At 40.6% G+C, this 24,088-nt stretch overlaps 1 protein-coding gene across 2 annotated transcripts in view; it reads left to right on the forward strand.

The window, feature by feature from the left end:
* Positions 1–24,088, forward strand: part of NCKAP1 (NCK associated protein 1) — a 268,727-nt gene that overhangs the window by 196,068 nt on the left and 48,571 nt on the right. For both annotated transcript variants that reach the window (XM_033944817.1, XM_033944818.1), the window contains 2 exons: positions 9,329–9,422; positions 12,663–12,745. In XM_033944817.1, the coding sequence (XP_033800708.1) occupies positions 9,329–9,422; positions 12,663–12,745 (177 nt within the window). The remainder of the gene's footprint in view (positions 1–9,328; positions 9,423–12,662; positions 12,746–24,088) is intronic.

A 24,088-nucleotide genomic window follows, 5' to 3' on the forward strand; every position in this document is an offset into this window, starting at 1 on the left:
TTTATGAAGCCACGTTAGCAGTTTTAGCACACGCAGCTTTTTAGCACGCTAAACCCGCGCTATGCGGCTAGAATTAACGTCAGCTCAATGCTGGCGTTAGTGTCTAGTGCGCACTATTATGCGCGTTAAACCGCTAATGCGGCTTCATAAAAGCAGCCCTAAGTTTGCTAGCTCTGATGGGCAGTCAGAGTTAAAAAAGGTATATTGCACTATGATCCAGGAAGTGAATGGTTATTGAAAATAAAGTGGCCTCTTTACTTCTGAATCTGTTTTTTAACACTGTATTCAAAGAGGAGAGAAGTTAAGAACTCGCAGCTGTCAATATTAAAGTGGATTTTCAGATTTGTGTAAGCATAATTTTTTACAGGTTTTTTGCACCTTTTTGCCCTACATTTGTCCAAACCTTAAATCTGGCCCAAAAAATAGAGATAAACTTGTATATATTACCCCTTTCCTTTTTGCTTTAGCTATGCCTCTTTTGTTTGGGTCACATTCCTGCATATTTCCAAGCTAAACTTTGGGAGGTGTCAACCCATACTGTTTTTTGTTTTATCTCTTTTGACTGATGTCTGTCTCTCTTAATCTAGAAGATAACAGGAATTGTGAGTCACTTGTACAAACAGTCTTTGGATTTTTGCATTTTTTTTGGCATGGAAATTATTTCTGTGAACAGATTTTAGGAAACTCCCTATAAACCAATAAATGTTAAAAAACGCAAAACTAACACTCCTGGATTTGTAAGAAAAACAGAAGTAGAGTGCAAAAGATATGCCTCATTTAACAAGCTTGAGTCATGATTGAATGTGAGAGTGAGGTCAAAACTCCTAGTTCAAGTCATGGCTCTGTTTGTTCTGGACTATCACCTTTTCTCCATGTGCAGAAGTCTAAAATTGAGCACATGTTTGTTCAACTGAAGTTATCAGAAAATATACAGACACTTAAAAAAGCTACTTATCTGCACTGAAGGTTGATTAATATGCTGCTTAAAACAAATCAATGGAATGCTTTAGTGGCCCTTGAAGTCTTCCTTGTGAAAAGAATGGACAGTATCCTCCTGGCCCTAATTCTTTCTCAGAAAAGAAAGTAGAGAAGACATGTTCCTTTTAAAATTGCAGTTTTTGTAAGTTTTTCATGCCTTTTACTGTCATGCAGTGTTTTTTTCCCCCGGTAGCATCTTAGATATTTTGCCTGGACCTCAAACTCCGTACTGGGATATTTATTTTCACAGTCACGTTATTTGGTTTTGCAGCAGCTGTTTTTCCAAATCAGGAATGCACCATTCACCCTTGACATCGAGTGTTGACAGAAGCCATAAGAACAGATTATCTAAGTCTCAGTCAAATCAGAGGACGGGTTCATCCTCAGCTTTGATGCTGAGGACTCATGATGCTTAAAACCATGCAGAGGCCAAGGTACATCAACAGCATTGAAAGTATCAAGGTTGTCAGTGTCTTTGAAGCACCCTCAATGTGAAAGAATGTGTTGATCCTCCTCAAATCAGGGTGCAGTAACCTCCAAGGGCATGAGACATAGCTTCTGACACACCTCACATGACTGAGAGCACTGTGGGCACTACTGCTGCTTTCCTTTGACAACCTTCAAGGAACAGCTCATTAGATTAGTTGAGAAGACAAAGTACTTCTTTGTTCAGTGCAACACTGTGGCTTTGACACTATCGGTCATTCACCCATTCTTTAAGAATTATGCACTTCCTTCACCAGAAGGCTGTTAAATGAATTCACCACCCTTTCCATGAAGAAATGTTTCCTCAAGTTACTTCTAAGTCTATCCCCTTTCACTTTCATCCCATGATCCCCTCATTCCAGAGCTTCTTTTCTATAGTATCTCCCTTCTCCTGCCTTTCTTCCAAAGCATGTATATTGAGATCAAGTTACAGGTGGTTGAGGAACCCAGGGCAGAAGCATTGGACATCCTTCAGTCCACATACCACCACCAGAAACTGTGGCAATGCCAATTCACAGAACCCTGAAGGATGTACAGATGAAAATGTGAAAGCCCCACCCCCCACCATAGTCTCTCTTCCTCATTTTCATTTCTGCTATCCTTGCTACTTGACCTCTCCTATTATAAATGGTTTTCCTTTACTCCGATCTTGACTCCTTGCTATGCAAACCACTCGGCTGCACTTTATGAAGTGGCAGAATTTTGAATCTTTGTATGGAGTTCAAAAGGATCCTAGATTAAAAAAGCAGTTTCATCCTTTGAATCCACTTGCAAAAGAGCAAAAAAATTTTAAGAATCATTCCTCTGGTAGAGAAGCTTAGATATTGGAAATTTCTAAGAGGAAACTTTCAGAATGCTGTGCTCACTTTCCATATAGATTCTTAACAGCTTTTCATAGACATATACTTAAACAGTATCGGGGAATTTACAGACACTCTGCTTCAAGAAAAGTCAAAGCAGATGAGTTTATTAGTGGGAAAAGCGAAGGAGTACACTAAATAGGTGATTTGAGTAACTTTTTAAATAAGGCATTTGAGAACTGCTGCTGCTATGGGTATTGGCACCCAGAGATTTGCCTAGCTCTGGGTTTCATACCTCAGATATGAGAAGCAGGAAAAGCCATTTGAAGAATAAGGGTCAGGAAGCTGGCTACTTTAATCACATAGCACAGGGACACTTTTAAAACTGTCTCCAGGTTCATTTCAAAACTGACCTCCTTTTTTTTTAGGAGGGCAAAGGAGATTCTACTACTCTGTAGGTACCTTCCATCTTTCTGTACTTCCCAATCAAGACAAGTATGTTGCCCTTATCCCAAATGGCAGAGAGCCCAAACGGCTCAACCAGCATCATAGCTAAAACCAGGAGCAGTGTTTTGATTGCCTACACGAGAACATTGCTATCATTACAGTATCTATGCCAAACAGCCTACCAGCCTACTAGCCCCTTATAACCTTCAATCAGAGTGTTCTGAAATTTGTGTTTAGGCTACCTTCTGCATCTGTTGGAAATTCCATCAAATTGTCTAGCAGGAGCATTTTTAGTCAAGCTCTCAACATCAGAAAATACTTATCATGGAGCGTTCTTCTCTTTTAGATGCAAATGTGGTCAAACGTGTTCCACTAGAGGAAAGAGAAGAGATTTTACTCCTGGTATTTCCTAGTCACAAGAGACAAGGATATTCTGACCCATCTTAGACCTAAACAAGTTCCCAGTAAGAGAAAAAAGTTCAGGGTGATTTCACTGGGTACCCCAATTCATTTTCTTCAAAAGGAAGGCTGGTTGTATTCTCTAGACTTAAAGGGCACTTACCTTCTCACTCACAAGATGTATCTTTATGTAGGTCTATCTCAGATTCGTCCTAAAGAACTCTATTACAAGTATTACGCGCTGCTATATGACATTGTGTCGGCTCCTTGGATATTGATAAAATGCCTTTTGGTTGTAGCAGCCTTTTGGATGATTGGCTGGTAAAGAGTACATCGGTAGAAGAGGTGGAAAGGTCAATTTACATAAACATTTGGGTACTATATTATAAACTACCCCAAGTCCCAACTATGCTCATCACTACAGTCGAAATTCATTAGAAGTCTGCTAGACATGACTCAATTAACAGCCTTTCTACTATAGCAGATGGTCCCCAATTCTGTGTCTGCAGTAGGGCTGCAAATCTATTACTTTTTTTAATTGCACGAATAATAGCATAGAGTGTCCATCTCACATTTCTGCCTATATAGTGCAAAATATAGATAGAGATATACATTCTCAAAACTCACATATTTCAGTCACTAAACTGGAAATAAAATCATTTTTCTTACCTTTGTTGTCCAATGATTTTATTTTTCTGATTATGTTGTTTATTGTCTCTTGTTCTGCTTCTCTGTCTGTGATCTGAACTCTGTTTCAGGGCATCCTCCCAACTCACTATTTCCTCCTCTCATCTTTACTTCTTACCCTATATACATTTTTTACGTTCAACTGTCTTCCATTTTTTCTTCCTCATATTTACCATGACAGTTCTCCGAACACATCTGAAATTCTTCACGAAATCGTCTCCAAATTTCATCTCAGCCAGTCTGTAATTCTATCTGTCTTCTTCCCAAGGCTGCATTCTCACCCTGGTGAAGTAGCTCTCATCTCCTAGGACTGTAAACATGCACTTACTTAGATCGCACTAAACCTCATCGAGCTTCCACTCAACTATTTGTGTCTTTTTACCCTAATAGATTTGGAGCTCCTGTCACCAAGAAAATCATCTCCATTTGGCTAGCGAACAGTATCTCCTTTGCATATACTCAGGCACTAGTGGGCCCATATCAAGTGCACTTAGTTTATTTATTAATTGTTTATTCAGGACCATGTCAAAGGCTTTGCTAAAATCTAAATACATCACATCTAGCACTCTCCCTTGATCCAACTCTCTGGTTATCCAATCAAAGAAATTAATCAGATTTGTCTAACAAGACCTGCCTCTAATAAAACTACTATATATTGCCAGTGGGTCCTGTAATCCATTGGATTCCAGAAATGTCACTGTTCTTTGTTTTTAAAATGTTTCCAATAATTTACTTACCACAGAAGTCAGACTTACTGTCTTGTAGTTCCCATCCTCTTCCTTCCACATCTGCTCTCCTGGAGTCCTCTGGGAACATTCTGACTTTAGAAAAGCATTAAAAAGATCAGCCAGCAGAACCACCAGAACTTTGCTCAGTTCCTTCAATACCCCTAGATGTGTGCCATCTGGTTTGTTGCTTTGTCCAATTTTAATTTAGTTAGCTCCTTGTGAACACTGTCATCTGAAAATTGTTCAGGGTCTATCACAGCTATATTCCTATTTGTGTTTAATCTTCTGTGATCCTGCTTTTGGCCCTTCAGTGATGAACACAGAACAGAAATATTGATAAGTAGTTCTGCCTTTATCAGCATCTGCATATTCTTCCTCTTTAATCATGATGTCATTGATCCTAAATAATTCAAGCCCCCAGAAGTGTCACCTTTGTCTTGGAGGCCATTTCTCCATACCATGACAGGAATGAACCTCAGTCCTAAGCCAGGACATGTGATATATATTATCTAATTTTCTCATATTTACTGCTGATGATTGCTGTGTGTATCTGAAGTTGTGCTTGTGTGATTTGATTTATATCTTTAGCATCTGGACTATCTCCTCAGTAAAGCTCCCTTCTTGTCCGACAGTATCACAGGTCTTGATTTTTTCCAGGAGAGATTCCACTAGAAGATCTTACAAATTTGAATGAAAGAGGTATGCATGTGGTGTGAAAAAAGTACCCAAGATCTACCTTTCCTGTTCAGCTCAAAATTTGCTTGACTACTTTCTAAGTTTGAGTCAGATTTGAAAACCAACTCCAGTAAGAGTACACTTTAGTGCAATTAGTGCTTATTACCAAATTGTAGAAAAGACACCCATCTCTGTACAGTCTTTAGTTGTTCAGTTTATACAGGGCTTGCTTTTGTTGAAACTTTCCACAAAGCCTCCCAAAGAGTCAAGGCATCTCAATTTGGTATTAACTGATGAAAGCTCCCAGAAGGTCTTATTTTTGGTGGCAGTGACTTCAGGATGCAAGCTGTAGTAACTGATCTACCTTACACTAACATAAGAACATATGAATAGTCATACTGGGTAATTTTTTTTTAGGCTTTATGCCCACAATGGTGAAGATGCACTGTACACAATGGGCTGCATGAGAGCCCTGGCCTTCTAGTTGGGTCCATCTAGCACAGTATCCTATTTCCACAGTGGCCAATACAGAACCTTGGTACATGATAAAAACCCAAATATTAGCAACATTCCATGCTACCAATCCCAGGGCAAGCATTGGCCTCCCCCATGTCTGTCTCAATAGAAAATTATTGACTTTTCCTCCAGGAACTTGTTCAAACCTTTTTTTTTTTAACCCATCTGCGTTAACCACTGTTAACTTTTTTCTCTGGCAGCATGTTCCAGAGCTTAACTATTCTCTTGAGTGAAAAAAATATTTCCTCCTATTAGCTTTAAAAGCATTTCCCTAGTTTTTGTAATTTTTGATGAAGTAAAAAATTGATTCACTTTACCCATTCTATACCACTCAGGATTTTGGCCATTTCTTTTCCAAGCTGAAGATCCCTAACCTCTTTAGTCTTTCATTATATGAGAGGAGTTCCACCCCTTTTATCATCTTGCTTACTCTTCTTTGAACCCTTTCTAATTCCATTATATCTTCTTTTTTTTTTTTTTTTTAGATCTGATATTGTTTGCCTTGGATCTCCTGGCATATGCACTAGTCTTACTTTTTGTATGTCAGTTACAACCAGTGGTGTAGTAAAGGGGGTTGGGGTGCCACCCCGGGTACCATCTTGGTGAGGATGCTGACACCCCTTCTCCTCTCTGCCACCTGCTCCTTCTCACTCCAATCCCTCGCTACACGTGCACCTTCACTTCCCCTACGCCTTCACTCCAACCTGCTGCTCGCGCCAGCATTGGCTCTCCTCTGATGTCACTTCCAGGTCCCACGCCTAGGAAGTGACATCAAAGAAAGAGCCAACGCAGGCAGCAAGTTGGAGATGTTGCTCATGCCGGGGAAGTTAAGAGGTATGAGGTAAGGAACGGGTGCAAGCGCAGCCAGGGAGGGAGGGGAAGGAGCACGGAGAGCGGTGAAGGCGGGGAGGAGTGCCACCACTCCAGGCACCGCTCATCCACTGCTTAGAACCTAAATAGTGTGGATTAGGTGACTAACAAATATGAAGAACAGAATAGAACAGTGAAGAAACCCTAGTCAGAAAGAAAAAATAAATAAGTGTGTCGGAGACTTTGGATGTAAAGCATATTATTTACATCCCAGAAGAGAAACATACTAAACCACAGGCAGTGAAAAGAATTCTCTCTGGATACAGGATACAGAATCCCAAACTTAAGCAGAAAGGGCTAGATTCCATAAACGGCACCTAACAGGGTGTTCTGTGCTCTCATTCTTCTTCCTAAGTGTAGTATAAGATTTCCATTTAATCAGTCTGTTACTCTAGCAACATTTTTTTTTAGGCTTTATGCCCACAAAGGTGAAGATGCACTGTACACAATGGGCTGCATGAGAGCCCTGGCCTTCTAGTTGGAGTGGACTAAAGCCCTAAGAAAGTCCACTTTCCTTGGACCTAAATAGGATGAGGATTGCTGTCAACTCATACTGTCTATTTGGTTTGTTGTAGACTGCATTTCCTTCATTTATGCTTAAGTAGGTTTGATTCTTGAGGTGTTATATCACAGCTCATAATGTCAAAGCTAAGATAGTTGACTTAAATACATCACTTGAAATTCTATAATTCTTTAAATTACATAGAATTATTCCTTTCCCTCTCATCCCTTCAATACCTCATAACGCATATACCATATAATAAAATCCCCCCTCCCCACCCCATTCTTTCATTTATACAAATCAGGGAAAATAATAACTATTTATTGCAAAAATTTGTTAATGGCCCCCACACATCTTGAAATTTATTAAAATTCCCTTTCTGAATAGCTAGTGTTCTTTCTATTTTGTAAATGTGACACACTGAATTCCACCAAAAACTGTAGTTTAATCTGTTCCAATTTTTCCAATTACTTGTTATTTGTTGTATGGCGACTCCTGTTAAAATAAGTAAGAGTTTATTATTTTTGGAAGATATTTGACTCTTAACTCTCATAAACATGCCAAATAATATTGTATCATATGATAATGCCACATGATTTTCTAACAAATTATTAATTTGGCCCCAAATTGATTTCCAAAAAGTCATAATAAATGGACAATAGAACAATAAATGATCTAAAGTCCCTGCTTCAAGATGACAATGCTAACATCTATCAGACTTAGAGCAATCTAATTTTTGTAAATGAACAGGGGTCCAGAATGCTTTATGTAACAGGAAAAACCATGTTTGTCTCATAGACGCAGACATTGTACATCTCATTCTCCAAGGCCAAATTCGTGGCCATTGAGACGCAGTAATTTGATGCTTAATCTCAATACTCCAAATGTCCCGAAGGACCAGTCTTTGGTTTTTTATTCATAAATCCAGATATTAATTTGTACCACTGAACGGCCTGATGTCCCAGGAAATCCACCTGAAAGCATAAAAATTCCAGACTATATTGAATATTAAGATTTTTCCATTCAGGGAACCCTACCTGAATGGCCTGCTTCAGTTGCATCCATCTAAAATGTTATGATTTATTAAGAAAAAGAATATATTACTCCCACTTATTCAGAGACGTGCACCCACTGTCTAACTTAATTTTTTATCTATCTCAGTTTGATTATTGATACAGGAAAAAGCCTCAGAAACGGAGCCTACACGCAGTCACAGACTGAAGAGATCAGCGTAGCTACTATGCTCCTTGCTCCAGTCATCGGCCACAAAAAAACCCGTTAATTTTTTTATTTTTTCTCATTTTTTTCTTTTTTCAATATTTTTCACTTAATATGCCATAAAATATGTTAACTTAATCATAATGTATTAAAATACTTTTGTTGTTTTTTTCAAACTGGTATAATTCAGGTATATTTTATGTTTCCTCTCTTATTGCATGCACAGCTCCATTTAGACTGAAAAAAGTGACTAGAATATTACTTAACTTAATGTTCGATTACAAAAATGCCTCAACAGATGCATTGATGTAATCGAACATTAAGTTAAGTAATATTCTAGTCACTTTTTTCAGTCTAAATGGAGCTGTGCATGCAATAAGAGAGGAAACATAAAATATACCTGAATTATACCAGTTTGAAAAAAACGACAAAAGTATTTTAATACATTTGTATAAATTCTGAACCTATACCAAACCATTCCATTGCTTGATACATGAAGGCACATTCTACCCGATCAAAAGCCTTCTCTGCGTCCAAGGATATAGAAAAAGCCGGATCATTCATGGCTTTTGTTAAATTCAACATATGAAAAGCCAATCTAGTGTTATTAGAGGAATGTCTCTGAGCAACAAATCCTGTTTGATGCATACCAATAATTAAAGGGAGAACCACTTTGCTTATTGAGAAATACTGAGTTTGGAGTTTAGCTCCCTTTCTTTTTTGGTCTTACTGTGAGTTCTAGTGGTTTTCATTTTACTTGGTATTTCCTTGGGGACTGTTTTAGGCGAATTGTATTTTCCTGTTCAAGAATACATTCTTGATTTTAATTTTTTTTTAAATTTCCTTAAATAATCCTTATCTTCATAGTAAAGAATACAGTAACCTTATGGTGTCTAACCTTGTAATGTGTAAGGAAAAAACATGAAAATATCTGTTAATTTTCTCCTGTTTACATATTAAAATGTCCTGAAGTCTGTCTATCTTCTCATTTGCATATTATGTTTCTTCCTGATTATCTTCAGAAACTCGTGGTGGAGAATGTTGATGTGCTAACGCAGATGAGGACCAGCTTTGACAAACCAGAACAGATGGCAGCACTCTTCAAAAGATTGTCATGTGAGTATCTGCACATACCTTGCATTTCAGACTTAGGGATCAAAAAGCTCAAAGCCCAGCCAAAACAAGAGGCGGGATCTTCATTCACTGGCACCGGCACATCCTGTGGATTGGTGCTGCGTGCCAGATGAGGTAAGGGGCTTGTTTGGGCGGGCGGAGGATGCCGCTTCCAGCACGGGGGTGTGATGCCGATTCTCGGGGGGACGGGAGCGGGCAGGAGCGATGCCGGTTCGAGCGGGGAGGTGCGATGCCAGTTCTCGGGGGGGGAACTTGCGGGGGGGGGAGTTTATTGATAGACTGCTTACTCCTTATCACCCCGCTAAATCTCTTCGTTCCATATCACAAAACCTTTTAGTTGTACCGTCTTTGAAATTAATTAATACGTTGATCTAATAATTTCACTGTTACTGCACCCACCCTATGGAATTCATTGCCCAATCACTTACGTGTGGAAACCTCGATAAAGCAGTTTAAAGCAAAACTGAAAACATTTTTATTTGAGGATGCTTTTGGATAAAACTGTCCTTTTTAGGACTAAATTAATGATAGTCCCTTTCCCTACCTGTTGTTTTATCCCTAAGTGTGCTTTATCTTAAATTATTGTAGTTCGGTCCTACTTTCCCAATTGTGTTCAGTTAGTATATGTGTTTATGTTAAAGTCTACTAACTTGATATTGTACTGTATAATATTTTAACATTAATTAGTTTTGTTTCTTTTAATGATTTCTCTTTTATTATTGCTGTACACCGCTTAGAAATTTGAATAAGTGGTATAAAATTTTTCTTAGTAAACTTGAAACTTGAGTGGGGGGGGTGGAGCAGCACCCGTGGCCTCATGGGGGGGGTGGAACCAATCAAGGGAGTTTCCCTTACTTCCTATGGGGAAACTTGCTTTGATATACGAGCAATTTGGTTTACGAGCATGCTTCTGGAACGAATTATGCTCGTAAACCAAGGTTCCACTGTATATGTAAAGATGTATATACATTCTTCGTTTTATAATGTGAGCCCCTAAATGTAAACACTGCATTCAGATTATAGAATACTAGCACTTATGCACATGAATGTTGCAGATTTGTGTATAAGTGCTAGTTGGGCACTAGGGGGCATTAATATGGGCATGGCATGGTTATCTCCCACATATATGTTACAGAATAATGTCTTTTATGGATTAAAGTGTCATATTTAGGTATAGTGAGCCTTTGAGATATGGGGAACAGCTGCTCTATTGTCATTTAAAGATCTCAATGAGCGACTAGGAGCTAGATTCACTAACTTGTCTGATCCATGGCGATCCATGGCAGGCTGACAAATTCTCAACGCGTCCTCATGCAAATGGGGTCGATTGGAGGCATGTCCCCCACCGACTGCACGGATCGCTGGAGAGCGATCCTTGAGCCGCAGAACATAATGCTTCACATTTAGATCAGAAAGTTTTATTTTAGTTTAGTTGGACCATGCAACATTTTGCCATGATTCTAGTACTTCCTGAGTGTTGCTTCGCAAGCTTCAAACATGATTTCTCCCTGCCATCTACCATACAGGTTAGATTTATTGAGTACTTGGAATATTATTCTCATGTGCACACGTTGGCCAGTTTTGGCTATTGAAAGTTTTACCTTTTTCAAATTTGCCGTGGGCCTTTTGGTTGTTCCCCTGGTAAAGATCTGTGCCTTTTTACAACTTTGGTTTAGAGTTCTTTTGCTATTCCTTGTTTTGATAGGTGAGTCTTTGCTTTGAAATGTACCATCCCAGCAGAGAAAACAAACAGGAACTGCTGAATTTTTTCCCTATTTGTGAATCAGCACAGTATAAAGAGGTAGAATCAATCCATATGGTTTCTGCTATTGAGCAGTTGGTTTTGCCAGAATTTAAAGCATTTAATATTGCTACAGAAGTGCATTAAGTCGCTAGGACTCAAACATGAGTTGATGTACTTAACACACACACACACACACGTTTTACAGGGGTATATACCTAACCAAGCTGTCCCATGGGGGTTTTAAAAAATTATTTTCTAAGCATTTCTGAAATATATTTACTTTTTTCTTTTTATTTTGGAATTAAGTATGTTACACAGTTTAGTGTTAGTAAAACAATCTAGGCCACATCACAGAAGAAAGAAGAGAGCATATAAAAAGTAGTATTTAATAAAGAAATCAAAATCAACAAAATCCAATAAGGATCACATTCCTGGATAACTACTAGGTGATCTCAATACATTGATCCCCTCTTAAATCACATTATTTAACTTCCTTCTCTATTAACAGTTGGTCCAACTAATCCTGCTCAAAGAAAACATCTTTCTTATCAGGAAAATTAATCAAACTTTTAGAAGGAAATCTGAAATATATTTTCACTTAACTATTGCAAGATATGATATGTGAATGCATGGAACAAATACTGGAAGACATCCCAGCAGCTAATAATACATGACTTTATTATGACAGAATGTGATTTGATGACATGGCATACACACATTAGTAAACTGCATAGATCCTTTGGACAAAAATACAGAAAACTTGCTAAGCCTATACACATCTGGAAAAAAATCTAAGATCTAAGCAACTACTTATAATTCCATTGCATAAAGAGATAATCCATTAACATGTCAGAGAAGCAATTTTCTCTGTCAATGGCCCAAAATATTAGAACTCCATACCTTTAACCTTTTCCTATCGTAATAAATTTTACATTACGCTGGTTCCAATCATAATTATTTTAGCAAAGTTTTGTATTATTCACCTTTATCATTTACGGCTATTGTAAACATAATGTAAATAAGTCGTAAATTCAAATATTTTGTGTTCCTGTCTCTTTATTAGTCCATACAGACTGTTTATCAACTGTCTATGTCATTTTTGGAATATCCCGTCATCCGGGACACACGATAGGAAAAGATTAACACTTAAATCAATAACTTCCGTAGACAAGTTTAAGGAAAATTTGAAAACATATCTTTTTTCCGAAGCATACTCTCAGGTTTAATGGGTAGCGCTGCTGGTATCATGGAAAACAGAAGAACGTTCCCAATGTTACTTCCTATTAATTTTTTGTAGTTCTGTCCCCTGAACCTTAATTTTATGTTGATTTTATTTTATAATGTATTCTTGTTATGATCTGTTTTAGGCTGTAAGCCACCCTGAAGGTTCTCCCTAGGGTGGGATAGAAAATTTTAAATAAACTTGTAAAACAAATTTTATACATGTGAAATTCATAGATTTTCTTTTTAATCAATAGCTGTTGACAGTGTTTTGAAGAGAATGACCATTATTGGCGTGATCCTTTCATTCCGCTCATTGGCACAGGAAGCACTTAGAGATGTAAGAAAATTTTTACTTTCAAGTTAAAGGAAATGTCTTAGTGAGGGATTTTTTTTTTTTTTTTTCAAAAAGTGTCTGTTTTATAAAGGTAAACACAGCAAACAAAATTCAGATGATAAATACTGCATTTAAAAAAAAAAAATCTATCTATCATATAATACAATTCTCCCCACATAAATTCAGGGAAGGGATAAAGATATAATCATTGGCAAAGTGTTTGTTCAAAAGCACCCATTGTGATCCATGATTATTCCCGAAAATATCTTCTAAATAACTTAGGGGTCCTTTTACTAAGGCACACTAGTGCGTCTTAGCGAGCGCTAAATGCTAATGCGTCCATAGGATATAATGGACGCGTTAGCATTAAGTGCATGCTAAGATGCACTAGCGCGCCTTAGTAAAAGGACTAAGTTATTTAGAAGGACCTTATAGAGGCAGCTCAAGTTTAGATGCTACAACGGTCCCAGTAGCCACTGATATGATCATTTTTCAGGCCATCCAGTCACTCTGTTAGGGCTCAATTATAATTGAGTTCTGGATCATACTTCCAATCCCAATCATTCTGAGTGTATGTGGTCCAACTTTTACAAAGTTAAGTTATTCAGAAGTTATTTTTTTGTAATAATCACTGCCCACATTGGGTGCTTATATGAATACTTTTGCATTAAGGACTGATGATTATATTGTATCTTTATCCTTTCCCTGAATTCATATGGGAAGAATTGAATTATATGATAGTCCTTTCCTATATATAAAAACATTTCATTGGTGTACAGTACTCCCCCGATATTCGCGGGGGTTCCGTTCCAGGAACCCCCATGAATCTCAAAAAACCTCGAATACGGTTTTTCATGGGGGAGCCTGAAGAGGGCAGCGGGAGAGGGCAGCAGGAGAACAGCCGGAGTGCTGAGAGTGCAGGAAATCACTTGTGATATGCTCTGACCGCCTCTTCCTGCACTAAGTCGGGCCTTATCTAATCAGGAGCTCCTGGAATCTTGAGGCTTTGTATGGATTGTTTGACCTTTAAGAAAATGTTGAAAACACAATTATTTGTGGATGCCTTCATGTGCTATATGATGGGAGGAAATTGACCTCATTTCATCAAGTTGGGAAGAATAAGATCATGTGAAATTGAAAGAAAGTGAGAACCAAGATTTTGATATCAAATTTTTACGATATTATGTTCTTCTAACATGCATTGTTCCACTGTTATGGTTATAGTAAGAGCCATCTGATTGTGTGAAAGACAAGAAGGGAAAGGCCTGACTTTATGATGATGATATATTATAGTTTAGAATAATGAGAGGTTAATTTTTGATGTAATGGTCATAATCTTTGATTTGTGCTGTTTGTTTGAATACTATGTATGTTTTTATGGAAACTGCTTAGATATAAGCGGTCTACAAATTTTAAAAATATTCCAAAATGTTGGCACCAGCTCACTGAAAATGCTGCAAAATCAACTGGGAAGTGTCCATTTGATGTTGTTTCTCATCAGTATTCAAACATTTGGGCACTCACTTGGCTGACAGCTTCTGCATACCCAGTTACTCATGGATTATACACCCAACATATTCCCTGGATAACTGTAGTGTCTCAGCAATTGTTTTAGCCAATATTCACTGATCTTTTTACAAATTTAAAAAATAAATTTTGTCAGTGGCAACTTAATTATCCTAGGACAATCAGGCAGCATGTTCTCACATGTGGGTGACGTCATCCACGGAGCCCAGTACAAACTGTGGTAAAAGTGTGTTGCCTTAGAAACCTGCAGCGTGCATGCGCGAGTGCCTTCCCATCTGCCGCAAGCTTGTGGTACCTTAGTTCTTCATTAACAGCAGAGCAAAGAAGTGCTTTTTTCTGGACTGTCCATCATGCATTGCCTTCCCATCAATGTTTTTTCCTTCGGCTATTGTTTTCTTGTTTGATCTGTACCAAAAAAAACATATATATATATATATATATATATATATATATATATATACACACACACACTGTATATATAATTTTATTTTCTTTTTCTGTGTACCTCAGTTGGACCTCTTAAGCCTTTTTTTTCCTCATCATTGAGTTTAATTTAGCCACCGAAATTTTTCTGTCGATGTAGAAACTTTTAAGTGGGTTCAAAAAGTGATGTCAGTGCCAGTGCCCTGTCTCAAACACTGGCCCCCATAATTGGTGTTTGCAGTGTTTGGGCTCTGAACACCGTGTCAACACCTGTACTCGTTCTACTTTGCTATACTCACATTACCTCTCTCCTAAAGTCACTTCATTGACTTTCCATCCATTTTGGACTACAATTCAAACTCCTCTTACTGACCTACAAATGCACTCACTCAGATGCCTCTCACGATCTCTCTTCACTTATCTCCTCCTATGATCCCCCCCCCCATGAGCTCTGCTCAGCTGGTAAATCCCTCCTATCTGTTATCCCAGGACAAGCAGGCAGCATATTCTTGACTGATGGGTGACGGCACCGACGGAGCCCCAGTACGGACAATTTTAGAGTGATTGCACTCTAAGAACTTGGAAAGTTCTGGCATGCCGCACCGCGCACGCGCGAGTGCCTTCCCGCCCGACAGAGGCGCGCGGTCCCCAGTTTCTTAGTTTCCACGGAGCTAAGAAGACGCGTTTTTCAACGGCTGTTGAAAATTTTTTTGACTTGCCTTCCCACTCGCGTAAACCTTTTTGGCTTTTTTGCCTTTTTCCTTTTCTTTAATTTTTGTAAAAAAAAAAAAAAAAAAAAACTTTTCTTTTTTTAGTCAAATTTGGTTTTTCCCCGGCGGGGCCTTCTGCCACCATCGAGGCCTCGGCCTTCGATTTGGCTGAAGCCGTTTTTACGTTCATGCCCCCTCAGCCAGGGTTTAAAAAGTGCCAGCGGTGTGCTCGGCCTATATCTCTCACGGACCCACACAACTGGTGCTTACAGTGTTTGGGTCCTGAGCATCAGGCCTCCACCTGCACCCGCTGTGCCACACTTAAAAAACGAACCTTGAAAAATCGCCAAATACAACAGCGATTACTGTTCGGTGCCGAGATGTCCGACCCCGTTCCATCGACTCCGGCTTCGGCACCAGTTCAGTCGGCACCCTCTTCTTCGATGCCGCGCGATACCGCACCGGCGTCCCAGCATTCAGGTAAGCCGGCTAAGAAGCCTTCCCCGCTGGAGCGTCCTCCGGTCTCGAGTGCAGTGAGCCCAAACCTGCCGACTGTGAGGCGCCAGCGGAAGCGCTCCGCCCCTATCGAGGTGAGTCCCTCGACATCGGGCTCCTCATCTCCGGGGCGTCGAGCGGCACCGCAGGTACCGCAGAAGAAAAAGGCGGTACCGGTGCCATCCCTGGATGACCGTATTGCGGCCATTCTCCAGGTGCAGCTCAAGGAGCAATTACAACAGCTCCTTCCAGCTATCCTGGCACCGAACCTTCCGGTGCCGGTCCGCACTGAGCCGGTACCGATAGTGGAACAGCCTGTACTATCTGCATCCACTGTTTCGGTACCGCTTCACTCGACCTCATCGGTATCGATGCCACTCCTCGCACCGGAGCCGAGAGCTCAACATCAGTCGGTGCAGACTTCGGCACCGGTGCCACCGATTACATCTCCTGGCTCGGTATCGATGAGGTCGGGTAAGTCGGTGCGCAAAACCCGACACGTAGAACCATCTACTCCAGAGTCTCGGGACCGTACTTCCCATGTCAGGGATCCTGATCTGTGGGGAGATTCAGAGGAACCCTTTCTCTCTGAAGGTGAATGTTCCTCAGATGAGGATGATTCTGCTATGCCTGACCCATCCTCTAGGCATGACACTTCATCTTTCTCCAGTTTTCTGAAAGATATGTGTGACTCTTTGTCTATTCCTTTGGAGGCTGAGTCCAAAAAGTCTAAAGCTTTTTTAGATGCTCTTGACTTTGACCAACTTCCAAAGGAATTTTTAAAACTCCCTCTTCATGACATCTTGAGGGAGACTTTCTACAAGAATTTAGAGACTCCCTTAACGGTTCCAGGGGCCCCACGTAAATTAGATTCTTTATATAAAGTAATTCCCATTCCTGGGTTCGACAAACCTCAACTTCCACACGAATCTTTACTTGTCGAATCTACCCTTAAAAAATCTTCAGGAGCCAGTGTATATGCTTCTGTACCTCCTGGCAGAGAGGGTAAAGCCATGGATAAATTTGGTAAGAGGCTCTACCAAAATGCAATGTTGGCAAATAGAGCTGGTAATTATGCTTTTCATTTTTCTTTCTACCTGAAACATCTCCTTACCACCATGGCTTCCTTTGAGAAGTACCTTCCTCAACGCAAACAACAATCCTTTCACCATTGTTTGTCGTCTCTGTTTCAACTGCGTAAGTTCATGGTTAGGTCCATTTACGACACCTTCGAATTTACATCCAGAGCGACAGCAATGTCTGTGGCAATGCGTCGCCTAGCCTGTGGCTTCGGGTGTCCGAACTTGATGTTAATCATCAAGATCGGTTAGCCAACGCCCCGTGCCTAGGGGATGAGCTTTTTGGGGAATCCATGGACTCGACTACTCAAAAGCTCTCTGCTCATGAGACTCGCTGGGATACCCTGCTGAAAAATAAGAAAAAGCCTCCTCCAACAAGGCCTTTTAGGCAACAGTCGGCCTATCAACGCCGCTTCACAGCTCGCCCATTACCAGCAACTGCTCAGCAACCCAGGCGTCAACGGCAGCAACAACGGCAGCCTCCAAGACAACAACAGCAACAGCAACCTGTGAAGCCACCTCCACAGCAGAAGACACAGCCCTTTTGACTTAATTCTCCAAAGTATAGCCAGTACTCCTATATCTGCTCTCCTGCCTCAACCTATAGGAGGTCGTCTTTCTCTGTTCCTCAGCCGGTGGGAAGTTATTACTTCGGACCAATGGGTCCTCAACATCATCCGCCACGGCTACTCTCTCAACTTTCAGACTCTTCCGCCCCAAAGCCTGCCAAAAGAGTCTGCTTTGAACAGTCCTCAATCTGCCCTCCTTATTCAAGAAGTTCAATCCCTCCTCCTTCTGAACGCTATAGAAGAAGTTCCTATAGATCAAAAGGGGCAGGGGTTCTACTCCCATTATTTTCTAGTTCCCAAAAAAACAGGAGATCTCAGACCAATTCTGGATCTTCGCGATCTCAACAAACATCTGGTAAAGGAAAAATTCAAGATGCTTTCCTTAGCCATTCTTTATCCTCTTCTCAATCAAGACGACTGGCTATGCTCCCTCGATCTCAAAGAGGCATACACTCACATACCGATCAATATAACCTCCAGACGGTATCTCCGCTTCATGATCAATCATTGTCATTACCAATACAAGGTGCTGCCCTTCGGTCTTGCTTCTTCTCCAAGGGTGTTCACCAAATGTCTTATTGTGGTAGCTGCATTTCTACGATCTCACCACCTTCAGGTATTTCCTTACCTGGACGACTGGTTAATCAAGGCCACATCCGCTCAAGCAGTACTCCTGGCCACCAACCAAGCCATCCTGTTTCTACGAATACTGGGATTCGAGATCAATCTACCCAAGTCTCATCTCATCCCCACTCAGAGACTTCAATTCATTGGAGCGATACTGGACACACTCCTCATGAGAGCATTCCTACCATCCAACCGTCTTCAGACCCTTCAGTCTCTATGTCGGCAGGTGCTTCCACAACATTCCATCTCTGTCAAACAAATGATGATACTCTTGGGTCACATGGCATCCACAGTCCATGTCACACCCCTCGCACGTCTTCACCTGCGCACTCCTCAATGGACCCTTGCTACTCAGTGGTCCCAAGCGACAGATCCTTGCTCACGACACATATCTGTGACATCATCTCTTCGTCAGTCTCTACAATGGTGGTTGGTATCCTCAAATCTATCCAGAGGTCTTCTGTTCCATCTACCTCCTCATCAACTAGTCATCACCACCGACGCCTCTCCTTATGCATGGGGAGCTCATCTGAACGAGTTCCAGACTCAAGGTCTTTGGACAGCCCAGGAAAAGAAGCATCACATCAATTTCCTGGAACTCAGAGCGATGTTTTATGCCCTCAAGGCCTTCCAACATCTTCTCTTTCCTCAGGTCCTTCTGCTGTGCACAGACAATCAAGTGGCCATGTACTACATCAACAAGCAAGGTGGGACAGGCTCTCGCCTCTTGTGCCAGGAAGCCCAGAAGATCTGGTCTTGGGCCACAGCTCACCATCTCTTCCTGAAAGCTATCTACATTCAGGGAGAACAGAATTCCTTAGCGGACAAGCTCAGCAGAATTCTCCAACCTCACGAGTGGACACTCGATCCTGTAACTCTACAGTCTATCTTCGCTCAATGGGGCACTCCTCAGATAGACCTCTTTGCAGCTCCTCACAATCACCAGCTGCCCCTATTCTGCTCCAGACTCTACTCTCCTCACCGTCTGGCAGCGGATGCATTTCTCCTCGACTGGTCCAATCTGTTCCTGTACGCTTTCCCTCCTCTACCTCTCATGTTGAGAACCTTGTTCAAGCTCAAGAGGGAACGAGCCACCATGATTCTGATTGCTCCGAGGTGGCCCAGGCAACATTGGTTCTCCCTTCTACTTCAACTCAGTTCCAGGGAACCTTTTCTTCTTCCTCTGTTTCCTTCTCTGCTTACACAGCATCAGGAGACCCTTCTGCATCCCAACCTCCAGTCTCTGCACCTGACAGCTTGGTATCTCTCGGGCTGACCTCTCATGATACTCTTTTGTCTCAGCCTGTTCGTTCCATTCTAGATGCCTCCAGGAAACCAGCCACTCTGCAATGTTACCATCAGAAGTGGACAAGATTTTCTTCCTGGTGTCTTCTTCATCATCTTGATCCCACTTCCCTGGCAGTGGAGACGTTGTTGGATTATTTGCTTTCTTTGTCTGACTCTGGCCTTAAGTCTTCTTCCATCAGAGTCCACCTCAGTGCCATTGCTGCTTTTCATGAGCCGGTCCATGGAAAACTTCTCTCAGCTCATCCCCTGGTGTCCAGGTTCATGCGGGGTCTTTTTAATGTGAAACCACCTCTTAAAGCCCCTCCTGTTATCTGGGATCTCAATGTAGTTCTTTCCGCCTTAATGAAGCCTCCATTTGAACCTTTGGCTACCACTCCTTTCAAGTTTCTCACTTGGAAGGTACTTTTCCTTATTGCTCTTACCTCTGCCAGGAGGGTCAATGAGCTACATGCACTGGTTGCAGATCCACCTTTTACGGTTTTTCACCATGACAAGGTGGTTCTGCGTACACATCCAAAGTTTCTCCCTAAGGTTGTCTCTGAATTCCATCTCAACCAATCCATTGTTCTGCCTGTTTTCTTTCCGAAACCTCATTCTCACTCTGGGGAACAGGCTCTACATACTTTAGATTGTAAAAGGGCTCTAGCTTACTATCTAGAGCGTACGAAACCCCACAGATCAGTTCCCCAACTCTTTCTGTCCTTTGATCCGAATAAATTGGGACGTCCTGTTTCTAAACGTACGTTGTCTAATTGGCTTGCAGCGTGCATTTCATTCTGTTATGCTCAGACCGGACTGACACTGGAAGGTTCTGTCACGGCCCATAGAGTCCGAGCAATGGCAGCATCTGTAGCTTTCCTCCGTTCCACTCCTATTGAGGAAATCTGCAAGGCTGCTACTTGGTCCTCAGTTCATACTTTTACATCTCATTATTGTCTGGATGCATTCTCCAGACGGGATGGACACTTCGGCCAATCTGTTTTGCAAAATTTGTTTTCCTAATGGCCAACCTTCCCTCCATCCCTCTTTTTGTTAGCTTGGAGGTCACCCATCAGTCAAGAATATGCTGCCTGCTTGTCCTGGGATAAAGCATAGTTACTTACCGTAACAGGTGTTATCCAGGGACAGCAGGCAGATATTCTTGCGTCCCTCCCACCTCCCCGGGTTGGCTTCTTAGCTGGCTTATCATAACTGGGGACCGTGCGCCTCTGTCGGGCGGGAAGGCACTCGCGTGTGCGCGGTGCGGCATGCCAGAACTTTCCAAGTTCTTAGAGTGCAATCACTCTAAAATTGTCCATACCAGGGCTCCGTCGGTGCCGTCACCCATCAGTCAAGAATATCTGCCTGCTGTCCCTGGATAACACCTGTTACGGTAAGTAACTGTGCTTTTCCTTCTCTTCAACTGTCAACTCCAGACTCCATCCTTTCTGTCTTGCTGTGCCATATGCTTGGAACAAACTGCCCAAATCCCTGTGATGGGCTCTGTCTCTGGCAATGTTTAAGGCCCAATTAAAAGCCCATATCTTTGTGAGTGCATTCATCTTCTAACTCCTTTCACCTTGGGTTCTGCATCCCCAACCCTATATGTCGTGTGTGTCTGTCTATGTTAGTCCAAGAAAGGACTGTCTATAAATGTCAAAATGTACAGCATTGCATATTCTTTTCAGCGCTTTATAAGTGATAAGTAGTAGTAATAGATTTAAAACAAACCATAGAAAATATTTCTTCACACAATGTGTAATTAAACTCTGGAATTCATTGTCTGAGATTGTTAGCTTGGTTTAAAAAAGGTTTAGATAATCTCCTAAAAGATAAGTCCATAGGCCATTATTGAGATGGCTTGGGGAAATCTACCTCTTATTCCTAGGACAAGCAGCATAAAATCTGTTTTACAACTTGGAATCTAGCTAGGTACTTGGGACCTGGGTTGGCCACAGTTGGAAACAGGATACTGGGCTTGATGGACTTTCGGTCTATCCCAGTATGGTAATTCTTATGTTCTTATCTTTTCCCTTGGCAAATTTAGTGAGGCATCCCCATTGTTAAAACAATCTGCACTGGCTTAGAATAGTTTTCATATTAATTTTAAAATAGCTTGCATAGTTTATAAAAATCTAAATGGCTTGATTCTAGAACATGTCTCACAACTTACTTTATTTTCTGCTAAAAGCATATTCATTTATTTAATTTTTTTCTATCCCATTTCCCCCAAAGAGCTAATATGCAGTTAACAGATTATAATTTTCCATAGTTACAGTGCAAGATTTTTCAATAGTAGTTTTTATCCTAACTCAACATATACTAGGGATCATACCGTGAAAATAATAGTGACATATTAATTTGGGGTCCCAAAAAAACGCATTAGAGCTTAGTTTCGGGGAATGTCTTATTTTTTTTCATGGACAGCAGTCATCTCTCCCTTCCTCTCCTCTACCCCAATTCTTTCCCTTTCCTTTCTCCCGCCTCCCATGTGCAGCATCATTCCTCCCTTCTCACCCTTCCGATGGTGCAGCATCTTTCTATCCCTCCTTCCTGTGCAGCAGAACCCCACCAACCCTCCCACCATGAGACTGACATACCTGCACTCCGAGGCCTCTAAAAACAGCAATGGTGACAGCGCTCTGAACAGGCTGCTTCACGACCTTCCCTCTGCATCAATTTTTGGGATAGGTCTTATTTTCAGGGAAACAGGGTAATACCAATGTATAGTTTACAGATTAAATTTGCCATGATTTCCACAGGTTAGATCTAGATTTTCACTATGAAGAATATTTGTAAATCAATTTTGGAAAATCATTTATTTTTAAGGTGAAAAAGTTTCCTTCAAATGCTCAATTCAGTAAAACTTTAAAAACCTAATTGTTTATGAACAATGTTGCTGATTTGATATGTCCTGACTTCAGATTAATCTTTTGTGAATTGTGTTATCCCTTCCTATATGGAGGTTCGCTTGTTGTAGTCTGCCTTGAAGTCTTGAGTTTATGGCAAATAATAAGACAGTACTATAGAATAGCAAAACCTGACATTTCAGGGGGGGAGGGGTTCTCGTGTCAGTTGTGCACAATGTTTTTCAATAATGCACACTATTGATGACATGTTAACCTGAAATAGAATTTTTAAAAATGAAACAAAACAAACATGAATGCCTGACAAAAGATGAGATGAAATGAAATAAACATTATCCCAGGACAAGCAGGCAGCATATTCTCTACATGTGGGTGACGTCACCGACAGAGCCCCCTAGCGGACGTTTTCGCAATCAGACTTGCTTGAAGACCTTCAAGCTTGCGATTGGCCCGCACATGCGCGCATGCTCCTCCCGCCCAGTCTAGGGCATGTGTCTCCTCAGCATGTCCTCAGTTCTCTGTTTTCCGCGGAGCCAGAAGCACTGCTCCCTTGCTTCGCGCGATATTGTTGTCTCTCTTGCACCGCGGCTTGTTTGATTAGTTTCTTTTGAGTCGCTGTGCTCGCGTCTTTGGGTTTTTTTTCTTCTTTTTTATTTTTTTTTTTTTATTTGTTTATTCAATTTTATCAATACAAACAAGCAATACATTACTTGTATTTCAGATTAACATAAATTATTAAAAAGAAAACTTATAAACCAATTCCACTTAAATCAGTGTTTTGGTTATTCATTTATACTTCCAATATATTTAGTCCACAATCTTTTAAAAGAGATTCTTAGCAAAGAAAATTAACAATAGAAACAATCTTATCCAACCTAGAAAGCGGCAATTATCTGCGGTGCTACAGCCATTCATGGCAGGTTATACATTCTCAGTCATAGGCACTACTTGCTCTTTGGATTCTATAAATCCTACTAGTTGTTTAGGTTCAAAAAAACAAGTAATTCTTATTCTGATAGGAGACAAAGCATTTTACAGGAAATTTCAATAGAAAATTTGCCCCCAAGGCAAGGACTCTTGGCCTTAATGCCAAGAATTCTTTCCTACGCCTCTGGGATCTTAAAGACATATCAGGAAATATTCGAACATTAGAACCTAAAAACTGATCATTAATATGACGAAAATACAAACGCAATATATATTCTCTATCACTTTCCAAAGCGAGAGTTATTAACAGGGTTTTCCTTTCCGTTATAACCTCCAAGGAGTTTTCCAGAAAAGTTGTTAAGTTCATATTTTCATTGTTGGTCCCTTGAATCTCATTAGGAGTGGAAACTTCCACAGGTCTCTTGATTTGAAAATAATTAGCTCTAACAATAGGTGGCAAACTTTCAATAGGAATAAGCAAAATTTCCTTGAAATACTTTCTTGCCATCTCCATTGGTGAAATTAAGGGACATTTTGGAAAATTTAGGAGTCTCAAGTTATTTTTCCTTAATTGGTTCTCGAAACTTTCCATTTTTCTAGCAATAAATGTTCTTTCTTTTACTAATTCCAAGTCCAATGTTTCCATTCCACAAATTCTTGACTCCTGTTTTTCTATTTTCTCATTTAAATCTTTAAGGGCCAAACCCTGTTGCTCCACTTTAGAGTGGATAGTCCCATAGTCAGTATTTAAAGTGGAAAAAGACATTTTGAGGTTAGCGTCCATAACTGAAATAGCCTGCCATAAAGCCTCCATATCAATTACCTTAGGCTTCTC

Source organism: Geotrypetes seraphini, chromosome 5, assembly GCF_902459505.1.
Source record: "Geotrypetes seraphini chromosome 5, aGeoSer1.1, whole genome shotgun sequence".
Taxonomy (NCBI): Eukaryota; Metazoa; Chordata; class Amphibia; order Gymnophiona; family Dermophiidae; genus Geotrypetes; species Geotrypetes seraphini.